The sequence below is a fragment of the Rhinolophus sinicus genome, chromosome 8 (genome assembly GCF_057876585.1).
Source record: "Rhinolophus sinicus isolate RSI-liver-muscle chromosome 8, RSI-T2T, whole genome shotgun sequence".
Lineage (NCBI taxonomy): Eukaryota > Metazoa > Chordata > Mammalia > Chiroptera > Rhinolophidae > Rhinolophus > Rhinolophus sinicus.
In genome coordinates, this window is record NC_142508.1 from 1,609,448 (window position 1) to 1,626,608 (window position 17,161).

The following is a 17,161-nucleotide window of genomic DNA, read 5'->3' on the forward strand; positions in this document are numbered from 1 at the left end:
AACCCCAGACACAGACAGGGTAACTGCGCATGACGGACGGACGCACGGCCGCTCGGCACAGCTCTGTGGTGACAGGTGGACACACACGCAGGGGGTGTGGCAGCCACGTGGACAGAGAGCAGGTGGCAGAGGCTGTCTTCACCCACGCCCCCAGGACCATGGAAGACAGTGTCTACCTGTGGAACTTCTGCTGAAACGCTAATGCATGGGCTGGTTCCTTAAACTTGGCTATGGCTTTCCGTTGCTGGGGAAGCATCTGTAAACTCTAGAGAAAGAAAACACAAACATTTCAGTATCTCACTGTACACGCACATGTTAGACTTAACACAAAGTTTCAGCCCGGCCTACACGTGGATCACTATAACAAACCAAGTCTACGTCCCCGGCCATTTTTCTCACCAATCCATTGAATCATTCCCCTGACCAAGCCTGGCGCGAACACCTCCATCATCTGACCATCAACCGCCCCATCGTCCCTCTAAACCTTCTCTGAGGCCAGGGGGGCAGGTACCTTTGGAGTCACTTCGTGCTCTCATGCCTTCCTGTCCCATGATTTTCCATGGAACCTACATTTTGAAAATACTACGCTCCTCTTCTGAGAAAAAAAAGTATCTAGATTTCAGTGGTGACTATTTCCTATGGGTGATTTCCCAATGTGAAATGAAGACATGAAGTTTCGTTTTTACCATTTATCATATAAAATGGTAAAAACATTTGATGTTTTTACCCCAGTTTGTTATGTGTATCTAAGCGGGTTAAAGCTCAATTTGAGGAGCAAATAGCCAAAACAGCATAAACCGCATAGGATGGCCCGGTTCTCAGTCAGCACAAGTAATGAGAACATTGTTACAATTTGGATCTTGACTGTTCCCCTTCATTTACATTTTTGCACCCTCTTTCAAAAACCAACCCTATTTTCTAGATATAGGATTGAATTACGGAAATGATCAATATTCAACCTATCAACAAAACGACAAATATTAGTGAGTTCTTTGGGGGAAGAGGAAACGACACTGCACTGAAAGCTAAAAGGCTTATGATCACTGGTTTCTGCTTTGAAAATATGTACGTCTGCAAATCAGTAGCACGTGTTCATATAAACACTTGAATTCACCCAGAACGAACGAGAAGTTAAAATCCTTCTCAAGTCTGCACATTCACTCTGAGCCCCCAACTCCCCCCAAACAGTTTACTGGTGTGCAGCTGGAACTTTCACGCTGATCTACTGTTTGCTTTTCAGAGACAAGACATCTTCAGACAATGTGTGGGAACAGCTAACTGCTGCTATTAAATCGCGAAATTCAAGTTCAAACACTCCTTTAGTTGGCACTTCCTGCACTCACATTCAACAACCCCATTCGGGGCCACGTGACTCAACTGCCATGAGACACGTCCCTAACAGTGACAAATGTCCACGCTATTGGGCATCCTGGCCTCTTTTCCCTGCTCCTCCTCTGTCTGGGAAGAGCCCATGTGCGTGTCACATAAACTGTAGCGTGGGATACAGGAGACTCTGCAGCCCCGACAGGTCCAGTAAACGCTTTCCCCTCCAGCCGACAAATCCTCGCACCTTCAAGAATTACCCAAAGCCACAAATATTAGTTGTTTTAAACACCAAGTGAAACTGTTTAAAAGCAGCCGCGTTTAGGGGACGGGTGGGAAGCACTGAAGACCGTGCGATAACCCTCCTGCCCATCATGGCACCTGCAGTCACTCAGTCCCCTGACCTCCTTCCTTCTCCAGGCCCAGCAGGCCGCCTCCTTACCCAGCGCCCATTCGGATCCCTTGGGACCCTTCATTGGGTAACTCTCCTCTCTGCACGCTTCACTCTCACCTGTCGCTGGCAGTGGGCACCTGAGTGAAGCAGCAAACACTTCCCGAAGGGGTCTACAGCGCCTCAGGCAGCCCGTCACATGCCGAGTCACAAAATCAACTAAGCCCCCACGCCTGCACACAACGACACAATGGCATCATCACCGCAATGTGTCGGGGCACCTTTGGTGCTGATACTGCGCTCCCCTGAACCCCAAGCTCAGGCTTGCTTCGTCCACCTCATGACACCTGCCTAAAGCACTGCTAGCTCCGCTCTGCTCGGACGTAGGTACGTGGTGACAGCCTCCTGTCCACGTCACCAGCTGCGGCTCCATCCGCCCCCAGCTGCACAAACTGACCCTTCGGGACATGCCTGAGCTCTTGGAAGGGCTGCTGTGTCTCGACACTGTCTCCTCACAACCGTCCTTCACTTCTGGGCTTCCCTCCAAGTCACCTCTTGTCCCTCAGAACTTCAGGTCCTGTGCCACGCCCACATCTGCAAGCCTGGGTCGGGCTGCCTGGGACTGTCCTGCCATTTTCTTTCCCAATGTGCTAACTTCAAAATGACTGGACTGCTTTCACTGAGACACCGGCGTCTTCAATGTCACCAACCAGACCCTCCTGGTCAGTCAGAACCAGGCCCAAAGGACGAGGTGCTCTCACCTTCAGAGAAGCTCCAATGCTCCCCACAGGGCCCTGCCTGACGAGGCCACCTGAAGTGTCTCCCCTCACTGGGGACCCGACAGGCTTCCCGCTCCTCTGGGCCCCACGGGACGGCAGTGTGGGCCCCAGGCTGGCAAACTGGTGGGTCCTCAGGACCCTCCCCGCCGCCTGGAGGCCAGCCCCTGGGACAGGGGACATAGGCTGATGCGACACGCCAATGGGAGGCTGGGCTGCTGTTTGCCCTCACTGCTCACCGTGCTTTCCCTCAGTGGCACGTGGGTGTCCTGCCTCTTTCATTGCCCTCTCTTCCAGGCTATGCCAGGGAACAATGAAGTCACATGGCAGCGTTTTTAAGGTGTGACGTGGTTTATGAGAGCCCGATGGAAAAACCTAGACTCACAAAAGTGAAGGACTGTGTCCAGAAGTCGCACACCAAAAAATGGCAAAATCAGGACCTAAACTGAAGCCTCATCTTCCCCGTCCCTTTGCTGCGAGCGAGGCACGGTCACACTGAGAAAGCCTCTCGGTCCCACAGCTCGAAAAGCAGAGTTCATACACAGCTAACTGCAATCAATTCTCTATAATTCGAAGGGCCCAAAGGAACAGGGCCCTCCCAGTCCAGACGCCGCCACCTGCTGTTACACCACGTGGACACGAGGTGGCGCCACAGCTTGACGCACTAGGGCTTGGCCACCTTTTCCTTCCTCAGACCAGGAAAGCAGGAGGCCTGGGTCTCTTGGCACCATCCCTTTGAAGTGTATTATATTTAAACCACGGTGACATCTTGCTATATATATTTTTTAACTTATACTTGTCAATATCACTCTAACGCTGGTAGAAGCTTGTTATGTCAGTGTGGTTTTATAAAACTAATAACCTTAGCATTCTGTGAATGCAGTGATTAAATGTCTACACTCCCACTCAAAACCACCCCATGGGACTAAGACCAGCAGGCCACGAGACACACTGCTTTGTCCCAGGGGGTGGTCAGGCCCTGGCAGAAGCACGAAATCCATCGCTGCACAGGTGTTCTACAGCGGCACGTGGGGCCTCACCTTCCACTCCTTTCGAAGAGGAGCGATGTCACCTAGAAAACCTCACTCTTGTTTTCCTGTCTCCTTCTAACCAAAACAAGCCAACATTGTTTTTGCTCAGCTTTAAGTGCCCTCAATCAATCTCTAGTCCCTCTTTTCCATAACGGGGGGGGGGGGGGGGGGGAGCAAATGAGAGGAGAAAAGGTCATCCAAGAAACCTCTAACTCTCAAGTGCAAACTGCAGTTTTTAAGAAGGACAAGACCGAGGTGGGGAAGTTTAACAATGGCTCCAAGCCAATCCTTGCAACGCACCTTCTGCACGTGCAGGCAGAGCTGCGAGAAGCAAAGAACCTGCCAGTTCAGACACAGCTCTTGGAAACTGTAACGTCCTCGAGGGTGTTCCAGAGAATCCTCAGGAGCACACACGAGGAAGCAGGGCCAGACACCGAGCAGGTCACAGATGCCAGCAGTAGTGCCACCCAACAGAGACGCAGCAGGACATGGGCACAACACCAGCCCTCGAGATGGCACTGCACGCAGAACTCAGACCAGGCTCTGGTTTTCAGTCTGGACCCGCTGCTGAACTGTGATTTGCCCCCAAATTCTCAAACACCATCTGTTTGGGTCTCAGGTCAGGATCACCACATTTCAGTGCATCTACAATTCTCTAGTGTCAGTTCTGTTCCTGCAAATTAATCCATGTTATTAACTGTCTGGAAACAACTCTCCCTGAACATAAGCTTTCTGCCTCTGATAACTGAGAAACTGGACCTGCCCACAGCACGGGAAATCGACTCTTCGAAAAACAGACACCAAAGTCCTTGGTTAACCTTCCATTACTACATACACATTAAACCAAGCCTGCCCACCTCTCTAGGAATCCAAAGAGGACGGTCAAGTAGTTACAGGGGCAATGGACAGTTTTCAGAAGGGTGCCCGTCACTCCTCACTTTTAGGAACTCACAATAGTAGATGGAGATTTAAAACATGTAATAATGAATTACTTGTATCAAGCCTAGTCTCAAATGTTTCTCCCTTCACTCATGAAGAAAGAGACTACACACCCTCTTAAAAGCAAGTGCTGTGTTACTCGGGCGTCCAGGGTTCCCACCCGTCCCAATGATGAGGTGGTCTGCACTCACTCAGACCCCGATGGCGGACACCTATGACTGAGATGTGGCAGGAGGGCCAGACAGGACCAGCAACACGCTCGCTGCTCAGGGACAAGCAGGTGGATTGTGTCCTTGCCAGTTTACCTATGGGACTCCAGAAGCTGTGGAGACCAGAAATCGCATGGGAAAAGCGTGTTTCCCACAGAGTTGGAGACCCAGCTGTAGCCAGCTCAGTAGAGGGCTTTATGCTCTTAGCATCAGCCAGTTTTAAAATTTAAAAGAGAGCCCAATACAGTTCACACTGTTTCCTATTTGTAAACTCGAATCCAAGTTCCACTTGTTAACACTGGGAAGCTGCTTCTGGAAATTAAGGTCAAGAAAGCTTTCAAATTATTACAACGAAAACAAGTGTGTGACAAAAGAAAAACTGTCTGATGAGGGGTGCATATGTGAACTTTAGGATAACTGAGGATTTCAAAGGATAATTTGTTCGGTTGGAATGATTTCATCAAGTTTCGAACTGAGCATCTGAAGACTTCCCAGTAATCCAACTCGGGGGCCAAAGTGCTGGTAGCGAGAGCACAGGCAGGTAACACACCTGTCCTTCCTCCCCGATGTGCTACTTTAACTGGAAGGAACCCACAGGAGGGAGGGCAAAGCAGGAAACACCGAGTTGTGGGCTGGGGCGCGGGCACGGACGCAGGGAGCCAGGCACCTACCTGAATGGGCCCCACGGACATGAGCAGGCTCTTGAGCTGGGCATCCGTGGTGGAGGACGACAGCCCCTCCACAGACACCACGCAGGGCTGCGGCTTGCACTCCACCACCCGCAGGTTCTGCTTGTTGGGCATCGGGCGGCCGCGCCCCATGGGCCCTGCCGCTCCCCGGCCTCGCCCGTGCGCAATGACCTGTCAGTGACAAGACGGATGGTTCAATGACAAGTTTTGGGCGTTTTTTTGTTTTGTTTTTTCATTTTTGTTTTTACAACTAATAAGCTATAACAATGAGCAGGTAACTCAGATCCATTAAACTATACCGTGACCTAGAGGGTTTTCTGCAGCTTTTATCCACGATCAGAAAGGAAGGAGCAGTCTGGGTCCGTCCTGGTCCCTGCAGGACGAGGCAGGCCCCGTGTCCCCACCGTTCTATGGATGATGCAGCAGGGCTCACAAACTTGCTGCAAGTAGCAGAGGTGAGGACTTGGGCAGGGTCCTCAAGGCCGAGAGCCCGATTATTGCCTCCTTCTGTACTCTGGGCCAGTGCGGCGGGGGCGGGGTGGGTGAACTGTGTATGGTGCTACACAGCCACAGTCACCGAAAGCACAAGAGCACAGACCCAGCTCGCCTGGGAAGTACGTGCATGGGCCACCCTGAGAACCCAAAAGGCAAATTCTGCATCAGGTTCCTCTGCAGAGCTGCAAACAGAAAACCCCAAACCGCAAACCGAACACTGACTGCATGCGCCCTTCCCTCCCCCGGTATGACATCGCCGGTCTAAGGTGAGGCTGCCCAGGGTTCAAAATCACTGTTCTGAGATCTTTCAAAACAGGACACAGCTGATCTTTCTGGTATTTTCCAGCTAGGAACGCAAAGCACCAGTGCCAAGAGCATTCTCTACACAAAGCTCGTCCAGCGTAGGACAGGAGTGAAACTCAGTCAGCGGGGAGGGACGGAGCAGCACCGGATTTCCCAGGTGTCCTACCTGGATTAGACCCTAGAGTCTGGGTAGAAAAGGTCAAAAATGGCCTCCCATTTCACCATAAAAATGGGCAGAGAGGAAGGTTAAGTGGGAATCAGAAAGCATGGAACCTTAGAACATGAGTGAGCACCACAAGGGGAAAGGGACATTTCTTAACACTCTGCGGAAGGTTACAAATTAGTCCTGTGAAGTGGGTTTTGGGAAAGTTTCAAGTTCCATTGGAAAACACATCTCCACCCTTGGCTGTGCTGGCTGGATCGAGCAGTAAAGAAGGATTCTTCTGTTCCAGCTGTAAGTTACATGGTGGCAGAGCCGTTCCTAGAGGGTCTTGCTCAGAGCTCTCATCACACAGCAAACTGAGGTCGACGAGGAAACTCGAGGGCTCGCTTTAATGCAGAGCTGCATGGATGGAAGCGGGGGTATTTTTCTAAGGTCTTTCTCATATGCACAGCCAGGGCAACACCTGACTGAAGAAAACCTAGACTGGAACAATCTAGAGACTACCGGGAGTCAAGACAGACTGTCTGTACACCTGTCTCCTGCTGTAAATTAAAAGTGGAATGATCTTGTTTGCCTTACGTCACAAAGTGTTGATGTAAATACTTCAAAGACTCAGAACAATCTTCGTGTTAACACTGCTGCAGTGTCAGTAGCAAGATAAGGAGGCAGGATGAACTAGCAGACTCCGGAGCTTTCTAGAAGAAACTCAAAGCAGGTGTTGCTGCCCCTCTTCCTCCCTTGCTAATTTCCTCAGACAAGGAGTGTCTGGCTTCTGCACTGAGGGGACTTGACTGTCAGGCTTTGGGGAAGCTGCACAGATGCCCCTCACTCGAGGCTGAGGGGCGGGCTCTCCGCCAGCAGGACAAACTAGACGAGTGGCCACTCCTTCAATTCAGGCCACGTGACGACAGCAGCCGCTCCCCACACGGGCGCTGGATGCCCGTGCCTCCTGCCTAACCTCAGCTCAGAGAACGGAGCACACCTTCCACCCGCAGGGCGAGGAGAGGAGAAAGGCCCAGGGTCAGAGCCACTTTCTTAGACAGGGCACGTCACCCCCAAAGGCCTTGGTTCCCACCTGTCAGCTGGGGTCATGGGGAGGAAATGGACGAGCCGACACCTGGTTCCCCAGCTGCGGAGTCTGGAGATCCCATGGGCGAGGTGGCTCAGAGCTCAGAGCTGCACCGTGAAAAAGCCATGAGAAGAGGCGTGCAGAACTGACGAAATGAGGGCTCCTTTAGTCTCCTGTCTGAGCAGTCCTACTGTGCGCCATGCACGCCTTCAGGGCCCAGTCTGGCCTCACCACCCAGTGTGGGAACAGCCGTACCTTCTTGGCCGGATGGAGTCCTGGGATGTTCTTAATGCCTGGAGGGCCGGCCGAGTGCATGTGGGCCCCCATGGGCAGGTGCTGGGGCTGCTGAAGGGACCCCTTGGTCAGCGTCACCTTGCGGACAGGCTGCTGCCTCACTTCGGGGGGCTGGGGGAGCCGCTGGGGCTGGCCCTCCGGATGAAAATAGCCATCGCTCTCTCCTCCCTGCTGAAAGAACAGGCAGCACTCTGATCAGGACCCACACAGCCAGACGCCACTCCCTGGCACTGGTCAGTTTCAAGTGAGACGCAAACAATCCAACACAGGAAAGCCAACACTGTCATTTTACCAGAGCTACTGGGAAGTTTCTCACCTGACAATGTTTGGGTTTTAATAACATTTTGAAAATGTGAAACACTAAGATCTTTGATTGTGTCCATTCCCGTCTGGTTCAGTGAAGCAGTGCTTAACTTTACACAGACTTCACACTCAACTGCATTTCCATTTGCATGAGCGTCCGTGTGAGGATCTGCGTGTGCGTAGCAGAGGTTTTCCACTTTCCATTCCGAGTCGAGGCTGCCTACATGAGCCACCGTCCCGACTCGTCCCAGCCTGCCTCTCCTGGGAATACACCTGCACCGCATCTGGGCACAGCACTCACGGGCTGAGGGGCTCCCCTGTCACCCTTCCTCCCGCTGAGCTGCAAGTGCCATCTACCACCAATCACAGTCAGCAATTTCAGAGGAGCCCGTGTGCTAGTAACAGCTTGACAAGGATCAGAAATCTAACCTTTCGTGTTTTACTCACGTCCCCTCATTTCCTGACCTTAAACACTGTTAGTCAGTCAGGAAGCAAGCACACACCCAAGCTGCACTACTGACGTCCACAGCAGCAGGCAGCATAGAAACACCCCTGGATGTGCCCATCAGCTACCTGCAGCGCTAAGGAGCGTCTTTCCAGCAGGTGGCGGGGGCCAGGAAGGGAGGAGTGGCCAGCCAGAGAACCAGACCTTGCCCTGCTGAAGCACGTGACTGGAACAGAAATGGACGCTCGACTGTGAAAAGGACAGCCAGACTTTTATCAGCACCCTGTCTGCTCCTGACACAAACAGGAACCCATCGGTCAGGGGTTATTAGCAGACCGTCCCCACGCAGATTGCTCAGCTACACGGGATTTCCAAGAGGACTTGGTACGTTAGGCCAGACGCAGCGCTTCTATCTTTGGTCTCTCTAAACCTCTCTTTAGGAGACATTTTAATGGAACAAAGGGAAGGAACAGGGGCTGGAGAAAGATGGGTGTAGATAAGGTTTTTGCAAAAACTGCCCAAACTAATGGGAACTTAAGGAAAAAAATGAGATTCAAAATGTCACACAGGACAGGACTTCTGGCATGGAGAGAGCGTGTAACTGGACAAAACCGTACAAAACAATCGTTTCAGGACTCTGGAAATCAACAAACATGAAGAAACGGAGTGGCATCCGTTCCTGAGTGGACAAGCAGTGCTCTCAGAGTGCGTGGGGAAAGGAACCACAAAGCCGACCTGACCCAACACTGCCATGGCCACAGGAGCTAAGTCCGTGGAGGGAAGGGGAACACGGGGACGCCACAGCCAGGACTGCTGGCCTCTGGTCTTGGTCTCGTCTGGAACAACAGCCCCCTAGCCAGAAACCCAATGAACTTAACGAGGGGATTCTGGCAACGAGAGAGGCACTGAAGGGCTAGGTACGCCCTCCCCTAGAAGCACTGGCTGGCGGGGCCTCGTGGGCGCCCGGTGCCGGCTCCGACCCACAACGATCACGGGCCGAGGGCTCCCGGTACCTGGACACTGGCTACCTCTTCCTGAACAAGTGACTGACCACTGAGCTATGCAGCAACCAGGTCGACCCCTAGGAAACCAGGCTAAGAAATAAGAAAAAATTGAACAAAAACATTTGGAACTGAATGAAAATGAAAATACAACATACCAAAATCTAAGGGATGCAACAAAGCAGTTCTATCAGAAAGGAAAAGAGATCTATAATCAATAACTTGAGCTTTTATCTCAAGAAGCTAAGGGGGGGAAAAAAGAAACCAAACCCCAAATACAAGGAAATCTAAGATCGCAATGAAAGGCGATGACATAGTAAAATAGAAAAACAATCGAGAAAAAAAATCAATGAAATGAAAAGTTGGATTTTTGAGATCAACAAAATTGATACTCTGGTAATTAAACTAACCAAGAACAAAGGAAAGAAGACAAATGACCAAAATCAGGAATAGAAGCATATAATTCTGATAATCAGAAATATCAGAACTGGCATGACAGAAGTTAAAAAAGGATATTCTGAACAACCTTGTAACAACATATTATACAATTTAGATAAAATGGACAAATTCCGTAAGAGATGCAAGATACCAAAATTGATTCAAGAAGAGACAATCTGAAAATCTGAGAAGACACTGAATTGATACTTAAAAACCTCCCACAGAGAAAATCCTGGGCCCAAATGGACTTATTGAGGAATTCCATCAACTTTTTAAGGAAGAAAGACTACCCATATCACACAATTTCTGTCAGAAAACAGGAAAGGGAGAATATTCCCACTCATTCCTTGAGGCTGCCGTTATCCTGATAAAAAGCCAGACAAAGACATCAAAAGACAAGAAAGCCACAAAAGAATATCCTTCATGAACACACATGAAAAAAATCCTACCAAAATACTAGCAAACTAATTCAGCAACACAGATAAAGGGTTCTACACCAGGACCAAGTAAGACTTATCCCAGGAATGCAAGGTTGGCTTATCCCTAGAAAATCGATCAATGTACAGAGCCCACATTCAGAGGAAAGGAGCACAGGACCACCTGCACAGGCGCAGGAAAAGCATTCACCAGAAACACACTCAACAAACCAGGGAGAGAAGGGACTTCTGTCAGCCCGATACAGGGTATCACCTAAAGATGGACAGACAGCTCGCATCACACTAGTGATGAAAAGCTAAGTGCTCTCCCCTCAGGACCATCCTGTTCAGACTACCCCACAGCAGTCTGCACACCTGTCACCTGGGGGCTTCCGGATGCCAGTGCCCTGGCTTTAATCCAGAACCATCGGATTAAACGCTCTGGAGCTGGAACCCCGATGCGGCCTGTTTGAAGGCTCCTCAGTGCTGGAGGTGTGCAGCCAGGGCTGAAGGAGGCGGCCCTCCAACGTTCTGTGGCTGTGCCTCTGTATGTGTGCCGTTAAGAGCCGGAAATGTGCCTTTGCTGGGAGTCATTCCCATCTGACGGAGAATGAAAATGGAAAAACCGCGGCCAGGCAGGCCGTTTGCAGGACCAGGACCCACACAAGCAGTCCGGCTTCCGGTCTGTGCTTCCAGAACCCTCCCCACAGGTTCTTCTAGCCAAGGTGTGAGCAGGTACCGCTGTCAGGCAGGGCTGGCCTGTCTTAAGTACACAACTTGTCAGTCTTTAATCTAAAAAGCTATAGGAACTCTCTCTAGTTTCGTATCTGCTGGAAGTTTTCAACACCAAAAAGCTGAAAAACATTAAGGGTATATACCACATAGCCCCATCTTTCTTAAGAGCCAGTGTCACCATTTGTTAATTTATCCAAAATCCTACTGAAGTTGTGTTAGTAGAAGATTCATAAAGTCACTGGGCACATGTGAAGTCACACCGTCCTGAAAAGCATCTCTTTCACATGGGCTGACACTTCACACGAGCCCCCAGGTCCCACGAGAGGCCGTGTGTTACATGCAGATGGCACTGGCCACAAACCCCGCACACAGCTCTACTACACTCCATCTACCGCTGTGGCCCAGCTCCTGCCCTGTTCACTGGATGCCCTGTGTGGTTAGCTCTCTGGGAAAGTCTTCTGTTTTATGGCCTTGCGGGGTCTAAACAAACCCCCCGGAAGCTCGCCTGACTAGGTGAGAGTCCCAGGCTCCCTACAGCACAAGCTCCCCGGTAAAAGTCTACAGAAACCCGTGCTTTAGACCCGTCTGTTTTGTTTCACCAAGCCCTAATTTCTTGTGCACAAAGATGGCACTGAAATATTTATTGAATAAACCAATAAACAGTATATCATACTTTAAAGAACTGAGTAGGTCTGAATGTTCTATAAAAAGGTTAGAATAGCAAGATCCTAGGTTATAGCCACTGTCCATCAGGAAACACATCGCTACTGAATGTCACAAGGACACTAACCAGGCCCCCTCCAGGTTAGCGAGACAGTCACAAGTGCATCGGAAGATACAGTGCCGGGTGCAGAAAGAGTGGCGGCCACTGCACGTGGCCTGGAGAGAACGATGTCCACATACACAGCGGACAAGAGGATGGGTATTTCGAAACTGCTTTCGTCAGTGACCCAAAGCTAAAATCATGATGGTCTAGAGAGCAAGTTTGATTTTTTAAAGAAGAGCTGTACCAAAAGCAGGATATTACTATTGGCCTATTTTAAGATACACAAAATTGTGTACAGATATTTGGGTGATAAACACGTAACACTGCGGTGACCTGATGATTTGTAAACTGGGAACTGAGAACATAAACATTTAGTCAGTAAACACCCCAAATAAAAATTCTCTTCATTGTTATTTTGGATAAGAGACTGATCAATTTACGTCTGGCCATATTAATGTCAGATAAGAATCCTGAAAAACGAAGTTCTAAACTTTTATTTCCTTTCAAGAAAAGTTTACTTTTTTACGTAGGCTTGACCCCTGTTTAAAGTTCAGAAATACGGGGATCACAAAAATCCTCTCAGCAGAGCGCGCCTGCAAGGACAGGGGAGCGGCGCGCGCAGGGCTGGTGTCTTGGGCCCTGCACTGCCTCTCCTGCCCGCTGTGGCTGGCACACAGGCTCGCGGGAGGCCTCGGCAGCTGCCCCCGGCCTGCCCACTCCGGGAGCCGCCGTGTCCCAGCGCTCCCAGTCCCGAGGTCCCCCGGCCATGGGACTGCTTTCTGTCTGCACAGCAGGAACTACCATGGCATGCTCGGGACAGAGAGCAGACTAGGTCGGGCACGGAGCGGTCAGACGCCAAACACCTGTGCAGTCGATGATGGACACAGAAAGGGGGGGGGTCTGAGGCAGGGATGGTGAGGACGACTGCCCAACTTTAGGGAGGACTCTCGGGGCCACTGCTCCCTGCAAAGTGAGAGCAAGGCCTGCGTAAGCCCTGGAGCCGCTTGCCTTCAGGACCACGTGTGTGTGTCCCTCTCAGAGCTGCACGCAACGACCCAATAAACTGAGTAACAATTTCCAGGGCACTCCTAGGACCTGACTGCCAAGAGTGCCAAAGCCAGTCAATTTATCTACTCATGCGAGGCTGTGGAACGTCCGCACCATGACGAGAAGTGTCCTCGGGCTGCAGTGTCCCCTCAGTCAACACCATCACCCTCATTTTACAAGTGAGAAGCCCCGGCCCCAGTCACACAGGACAGCGGGCCTCCCATTGCACACCGTCTAACGGGAGCTCACACTCACAGACGTGCTTTCAGCGAGGGTGGGTGGGACACAAGGGGCCAACCATCGCTCAGTTTCCTTAAGCGAAGGGGACCCTAATGCTGTTGCGCGTCTGCATTTCTCTGAAAACCAGGCTGTGCACTCGAGCCCTTGATGTAAGTAACAAGTTGTTTCATTTTGTAAGAAAACCAAAGTGTGGGGTTTTTTCCAATTGAGAGAGTAATTGTTCTCTTTTAAGTCAGCACAATGAAAAGCTAACTCTTGGGAAATTTTTAAATTCCAGAGTTATTCCGGTTAGCACTAGGAAAGTCAAACTATTCACGACTAGGCTGTGGCCAGGAACGTATGCTTACACTTACACCTACACCTACACACCTACACACACACACACACACACACACACGAGATGAATGAGAACACAACCAAGCCGAAGCTGTTTATTTAGGCGTCTCCTACACATTACGCACATAGTTACAGCACTGAAAGTGGCCTAAAATTGTTAGCACTTAGTTAGGCAAATTCAAAAATACTGTCAAATTAAATTATGAATTTCAGAAACCTGTCATCTTAATGTAAGAAAATAACTGGTCATGTGTAAAAGGCAGATTACGTTCTATCTATTCCAAAAAGTAAGTTCACTCTGCAAGTGAATTTCTCGGGGGGGGAGTAGCCCAGTCAGCTTTTAAATTCCTTACACAGCAGTGTGTTTAGATACGATTTTAAATATCTTTCTTTCACTTCCTCCAAAACAGATGAGAAGAAATTAAATTTGGTCTACCTTAGACCAAACCAGAAACATTTTGGTGGGTTTTTCCCCCCACTAATGATCTTTTAATGAATACTATAAAATGTATTTTTAGAGTAGTTTTTATTACATATAAGAGGCACTACCTGAATTAAGGAAGCTTAGGGAACACTTTTTATCAGCTTAATCATTACAAAAAATGCAGTGTGCAGTCACCCACATTAGCAGGACAAATATACTTATAACAAATGGGTTAAATGTACAGATAAAGAGGCCCATTGATACTGTCAGGGCATCTCGCAATTTGACAGATCAAATCTTATTTTCATTCTTAAACCCCATGAAGAAGTGATATCACTGACTTGCATTCACTCGTGAGCAAATTGATTAATCCCTCTCTATAGAAATCTCAACTCTTGATTACACCTATCAGACGCTAAGCAGCATTATTCTGGAGTGACAACACTTGACAAATTCCCCAACCATTTTTCTCTGCCTTTGTGGCCCTGCTAGCTTGTATTAACCCTGATGAAAAATTAATTTTCCTTATCTTCTTCTAAACCCCAAAATCCAAATCCGCCAAACTGGCAACTCTTTCTGTAAAGGTATTATGAAAACCTCTAAAAGATTAATTGCATGTCTTCAGGTGACATTAAATTAATTTCTGTACTCATGACAGACATTTGATACTGCGCACTGAGAGGACAGATAACATTGTCAGGACACACAGAAGGACAGTGGTTGGGGTGCCGGGGCAGCCTCTTAGGAATTCTCCTTCCGATAAGGCCGCCTTCACTGTCATGGCAATGCCTCTGAGCTTACAGCCCCAGACCTCACCGAACAGGTTTCTATTAACGACAACAATGCTGGGCCTCGCCCTGTAATCTTCAGAAAGCTCCCTCAGAATCTGGACAATAAACGATATGCATGCTACACGAAGTTTCCAAATATAAATACGAGGACGGCTCCATTTGGTCTCTGAAGGAGAAAAGGTAGAAGGCAAATAAGCAGGCCGACATCCTCGTCCAGGTTCCCAGGTCACTTCCCTAATTAAATGCTACAACGTGAGAACATCTCACCTTTGCGGCGTTCATCTGTTCTCTGCAATAAGTTAGCCTTACGTCCGCTGAGCACACAAACCGTGTGACCAGCATGAACCTAAGATGCGTCCTATAAAGCTCGGGTGAGGGCCCCTCAGGCTGCACTGGGACAAAACCCACAGGTGAAAGCACTCGAGCTTCCTGAAGGGAAAGCACTGACTGGCACGTAACGCTGGGTTTGACAGCATGAGGCCAACATGGCACAGACACTCAGCTGCCCTCTTAATAGCTCCCTTTCTGAGACTGGTTAGCTTTGGGGAAATCGTTAAGAAACAGAATTAACTGGCCTTTGGAGAAACAAAGCAAAGCCCTAGGCCTCTGACAGGACCTGATGGCCCAGGACGCTCCAGTTTCTGTGGCACAAACCTCCATCTGCACAGAAGACGGCTGCTGTGAGACTGAAGTGGCCCTTCTGGCAAGAGCCCCCGGGGAGTGAGCCCAGGCTCTGGGAGGCAGAAGCTTCCAGCCTGCCGGCCGAGAACACCAGGGGCAGCGAGCGGGGAGCCGGGCTCTCCTGAGACCCTCCCGGTCCGCCTGCGGAAGACGGGTTCTCTCACCCTCAGCCCCTTACAGGGGTCCTCCCGCCACAGCTCCGCCCTCCCCCACCTCCCGTGTCCGACTCACTGCCGTCCAACTCCCTTCTTCCTGGCCCTTGTGCAGTTAGGAAACTGGCTGGGACTTCTCCGCCCCAGGAACATGCACGTGCTGTCCCCTCTGCCCAGAAGGAGCTCTCCTCTTCCTCTGCCTCCTCACCCAGGAACTTCCCTCTCACGCTCCTCCAACAGCCACACTGCCTGCTCGCACCTGCGACGGGGACACACCTGACGGGGACACACGGCACCCGCACGGTGCCCGGTCTGCTGAGCAGCTGCTCACAGAGCGCCTCAGCCCGTCACGTCCGCTGTGACAGCCTCACTCCCAGGCACACAGCCTCCTGGCAGCTCTGGCCAGCGGGCCCTCACTTCCTCATGACTCGCCACTCGCGGGTAAGGGTCCCCCATCGGTGCCAGCGAAGGACAGCGCCGGCCTGACGGGGCTCTCAGGGCCAATCAGGGGCCACTCTACCATCAGAATACACAACGGAAGAAATAGTTCCCTGGATAAAGTAAGAGTTCAAAGCCCACACTGCTGTAAACAAGTGACAAATAAATAAGCGAGGGAAAAGAGAGCTACCCGAGCAGGGGCACAGCAGCTCATAAATACAAAAGGAGTGTTGGCATTAGAAAAACATCAGTGCTTGCTAAAAGCTGTGCGAATCTGACAAGAAGCGGGATATTTACATAGTCTCCAAGTATCTTCCCATAGGTTACTTATCAGTTACAAAGGGTAAGACTGTAACTCTGCGGTAGAGACACTTGGCAAACAGCAACTTGCTCAAGTGATCAAAGATGCCAACACTGTACAAACCAACGTGACGCCCCTCCTGGCAGGGTGCGCGGAGGAGGACACCATGTCCTTCCATGGGGTCCCTGCCAACAATGCACAGCCCGACACTGACCATGAGGCAATCAGGACAAAGCAAAGTCACGGAGGTTCAACACACTAGTTTAGCCTCTCCTCCTTAAAATGACACGGGCAAGACACAGAGAAAGGCCGAGGCACTGCTCCGGATTGAGTGAGGCTGTATCTGGGATGCATGGTCCTGGCGGGGTCCCAGCTCAGGGCAAACAATGGCTGTAAAGGACATTATTGGGACAACTGACGAAATCTGAATATGTCCTGTGGATTCGAGTTAGTACTGGATCGGTGCTAAGTCTTCTGATTTTTGATAATGTACAGCTGTGGTTTGTAAGAGACTATGCCCGTTCTGACACAAATACACTGTGCCTCCAGCCAATTCTCAAACAATTTGGGAAAAAATGTGCGTGTGTGCGTGCATGCGTGTGTGTGTCTGTGTGTGTGTGTGTAAAAGGACAAAACATGAGACAATGACAAAGCAAACACAGCGAAGCACGAACCACTGGTGAATCTGACAATGGTGAACATGATTCCATATCCTATTTTCGCAACTTCTCTTAAATGAAAATTTTGTAAAAATAAAACGTATTCCACCCACAAAAAAAGATCAGAGATACACATATCACCTCTTCTACCACCTCCCTGGAGAAAACCTGAGACTAACTTTTGAGCGGGCAGGCAGGGAAGAAACCTACAAATGCGGTGCAAGCCCCGAGAGCCCGCTCCCATGAGCAGCGCGGGACCTCCTGCACGCGGCACTGACTGACAGCCGTTTACAGACGGAATACGCG

The 17,161-nt window shown here is 50.2% G+C and overlaps 1 protein-coding gene across 2 annotated transcripts in view; it reads right to left on the reverse strand.

Annotated features, from left to right (window-relative positions):
• The window catches only part of RBM33 (RNA binding motif protein 33), an 84,230-nt gene that overhangs the window by 6,057 nt on the left and 61,012 nt on the right, over window positions 1–17,161 (reverse strand). Inside the window, exons 15-17 of one of the 2 annotated variants that reach the window (XM_074315054.2) lie at window positions 7,644–7,850; window positions 5,341–5,529; window positions 177–265 (exon numbers count right to left, since the gene is read on the reverse strand). In XM_074315054.2, coding sequence (XP_074171155.2) covers window positions 177–265; window positions 5,341–5,529; window positions 7,644–7,850 — 485 coding nt within the window. Of the gene's footprint in view, window positions 1–176; window positions 266–5,340; window positions 5,530–7,643; window positions 7,854–17,161 lie in introns of both variants that reach the window. The other variant, XM_074315053.2, reaches the window with a different exon arrangement.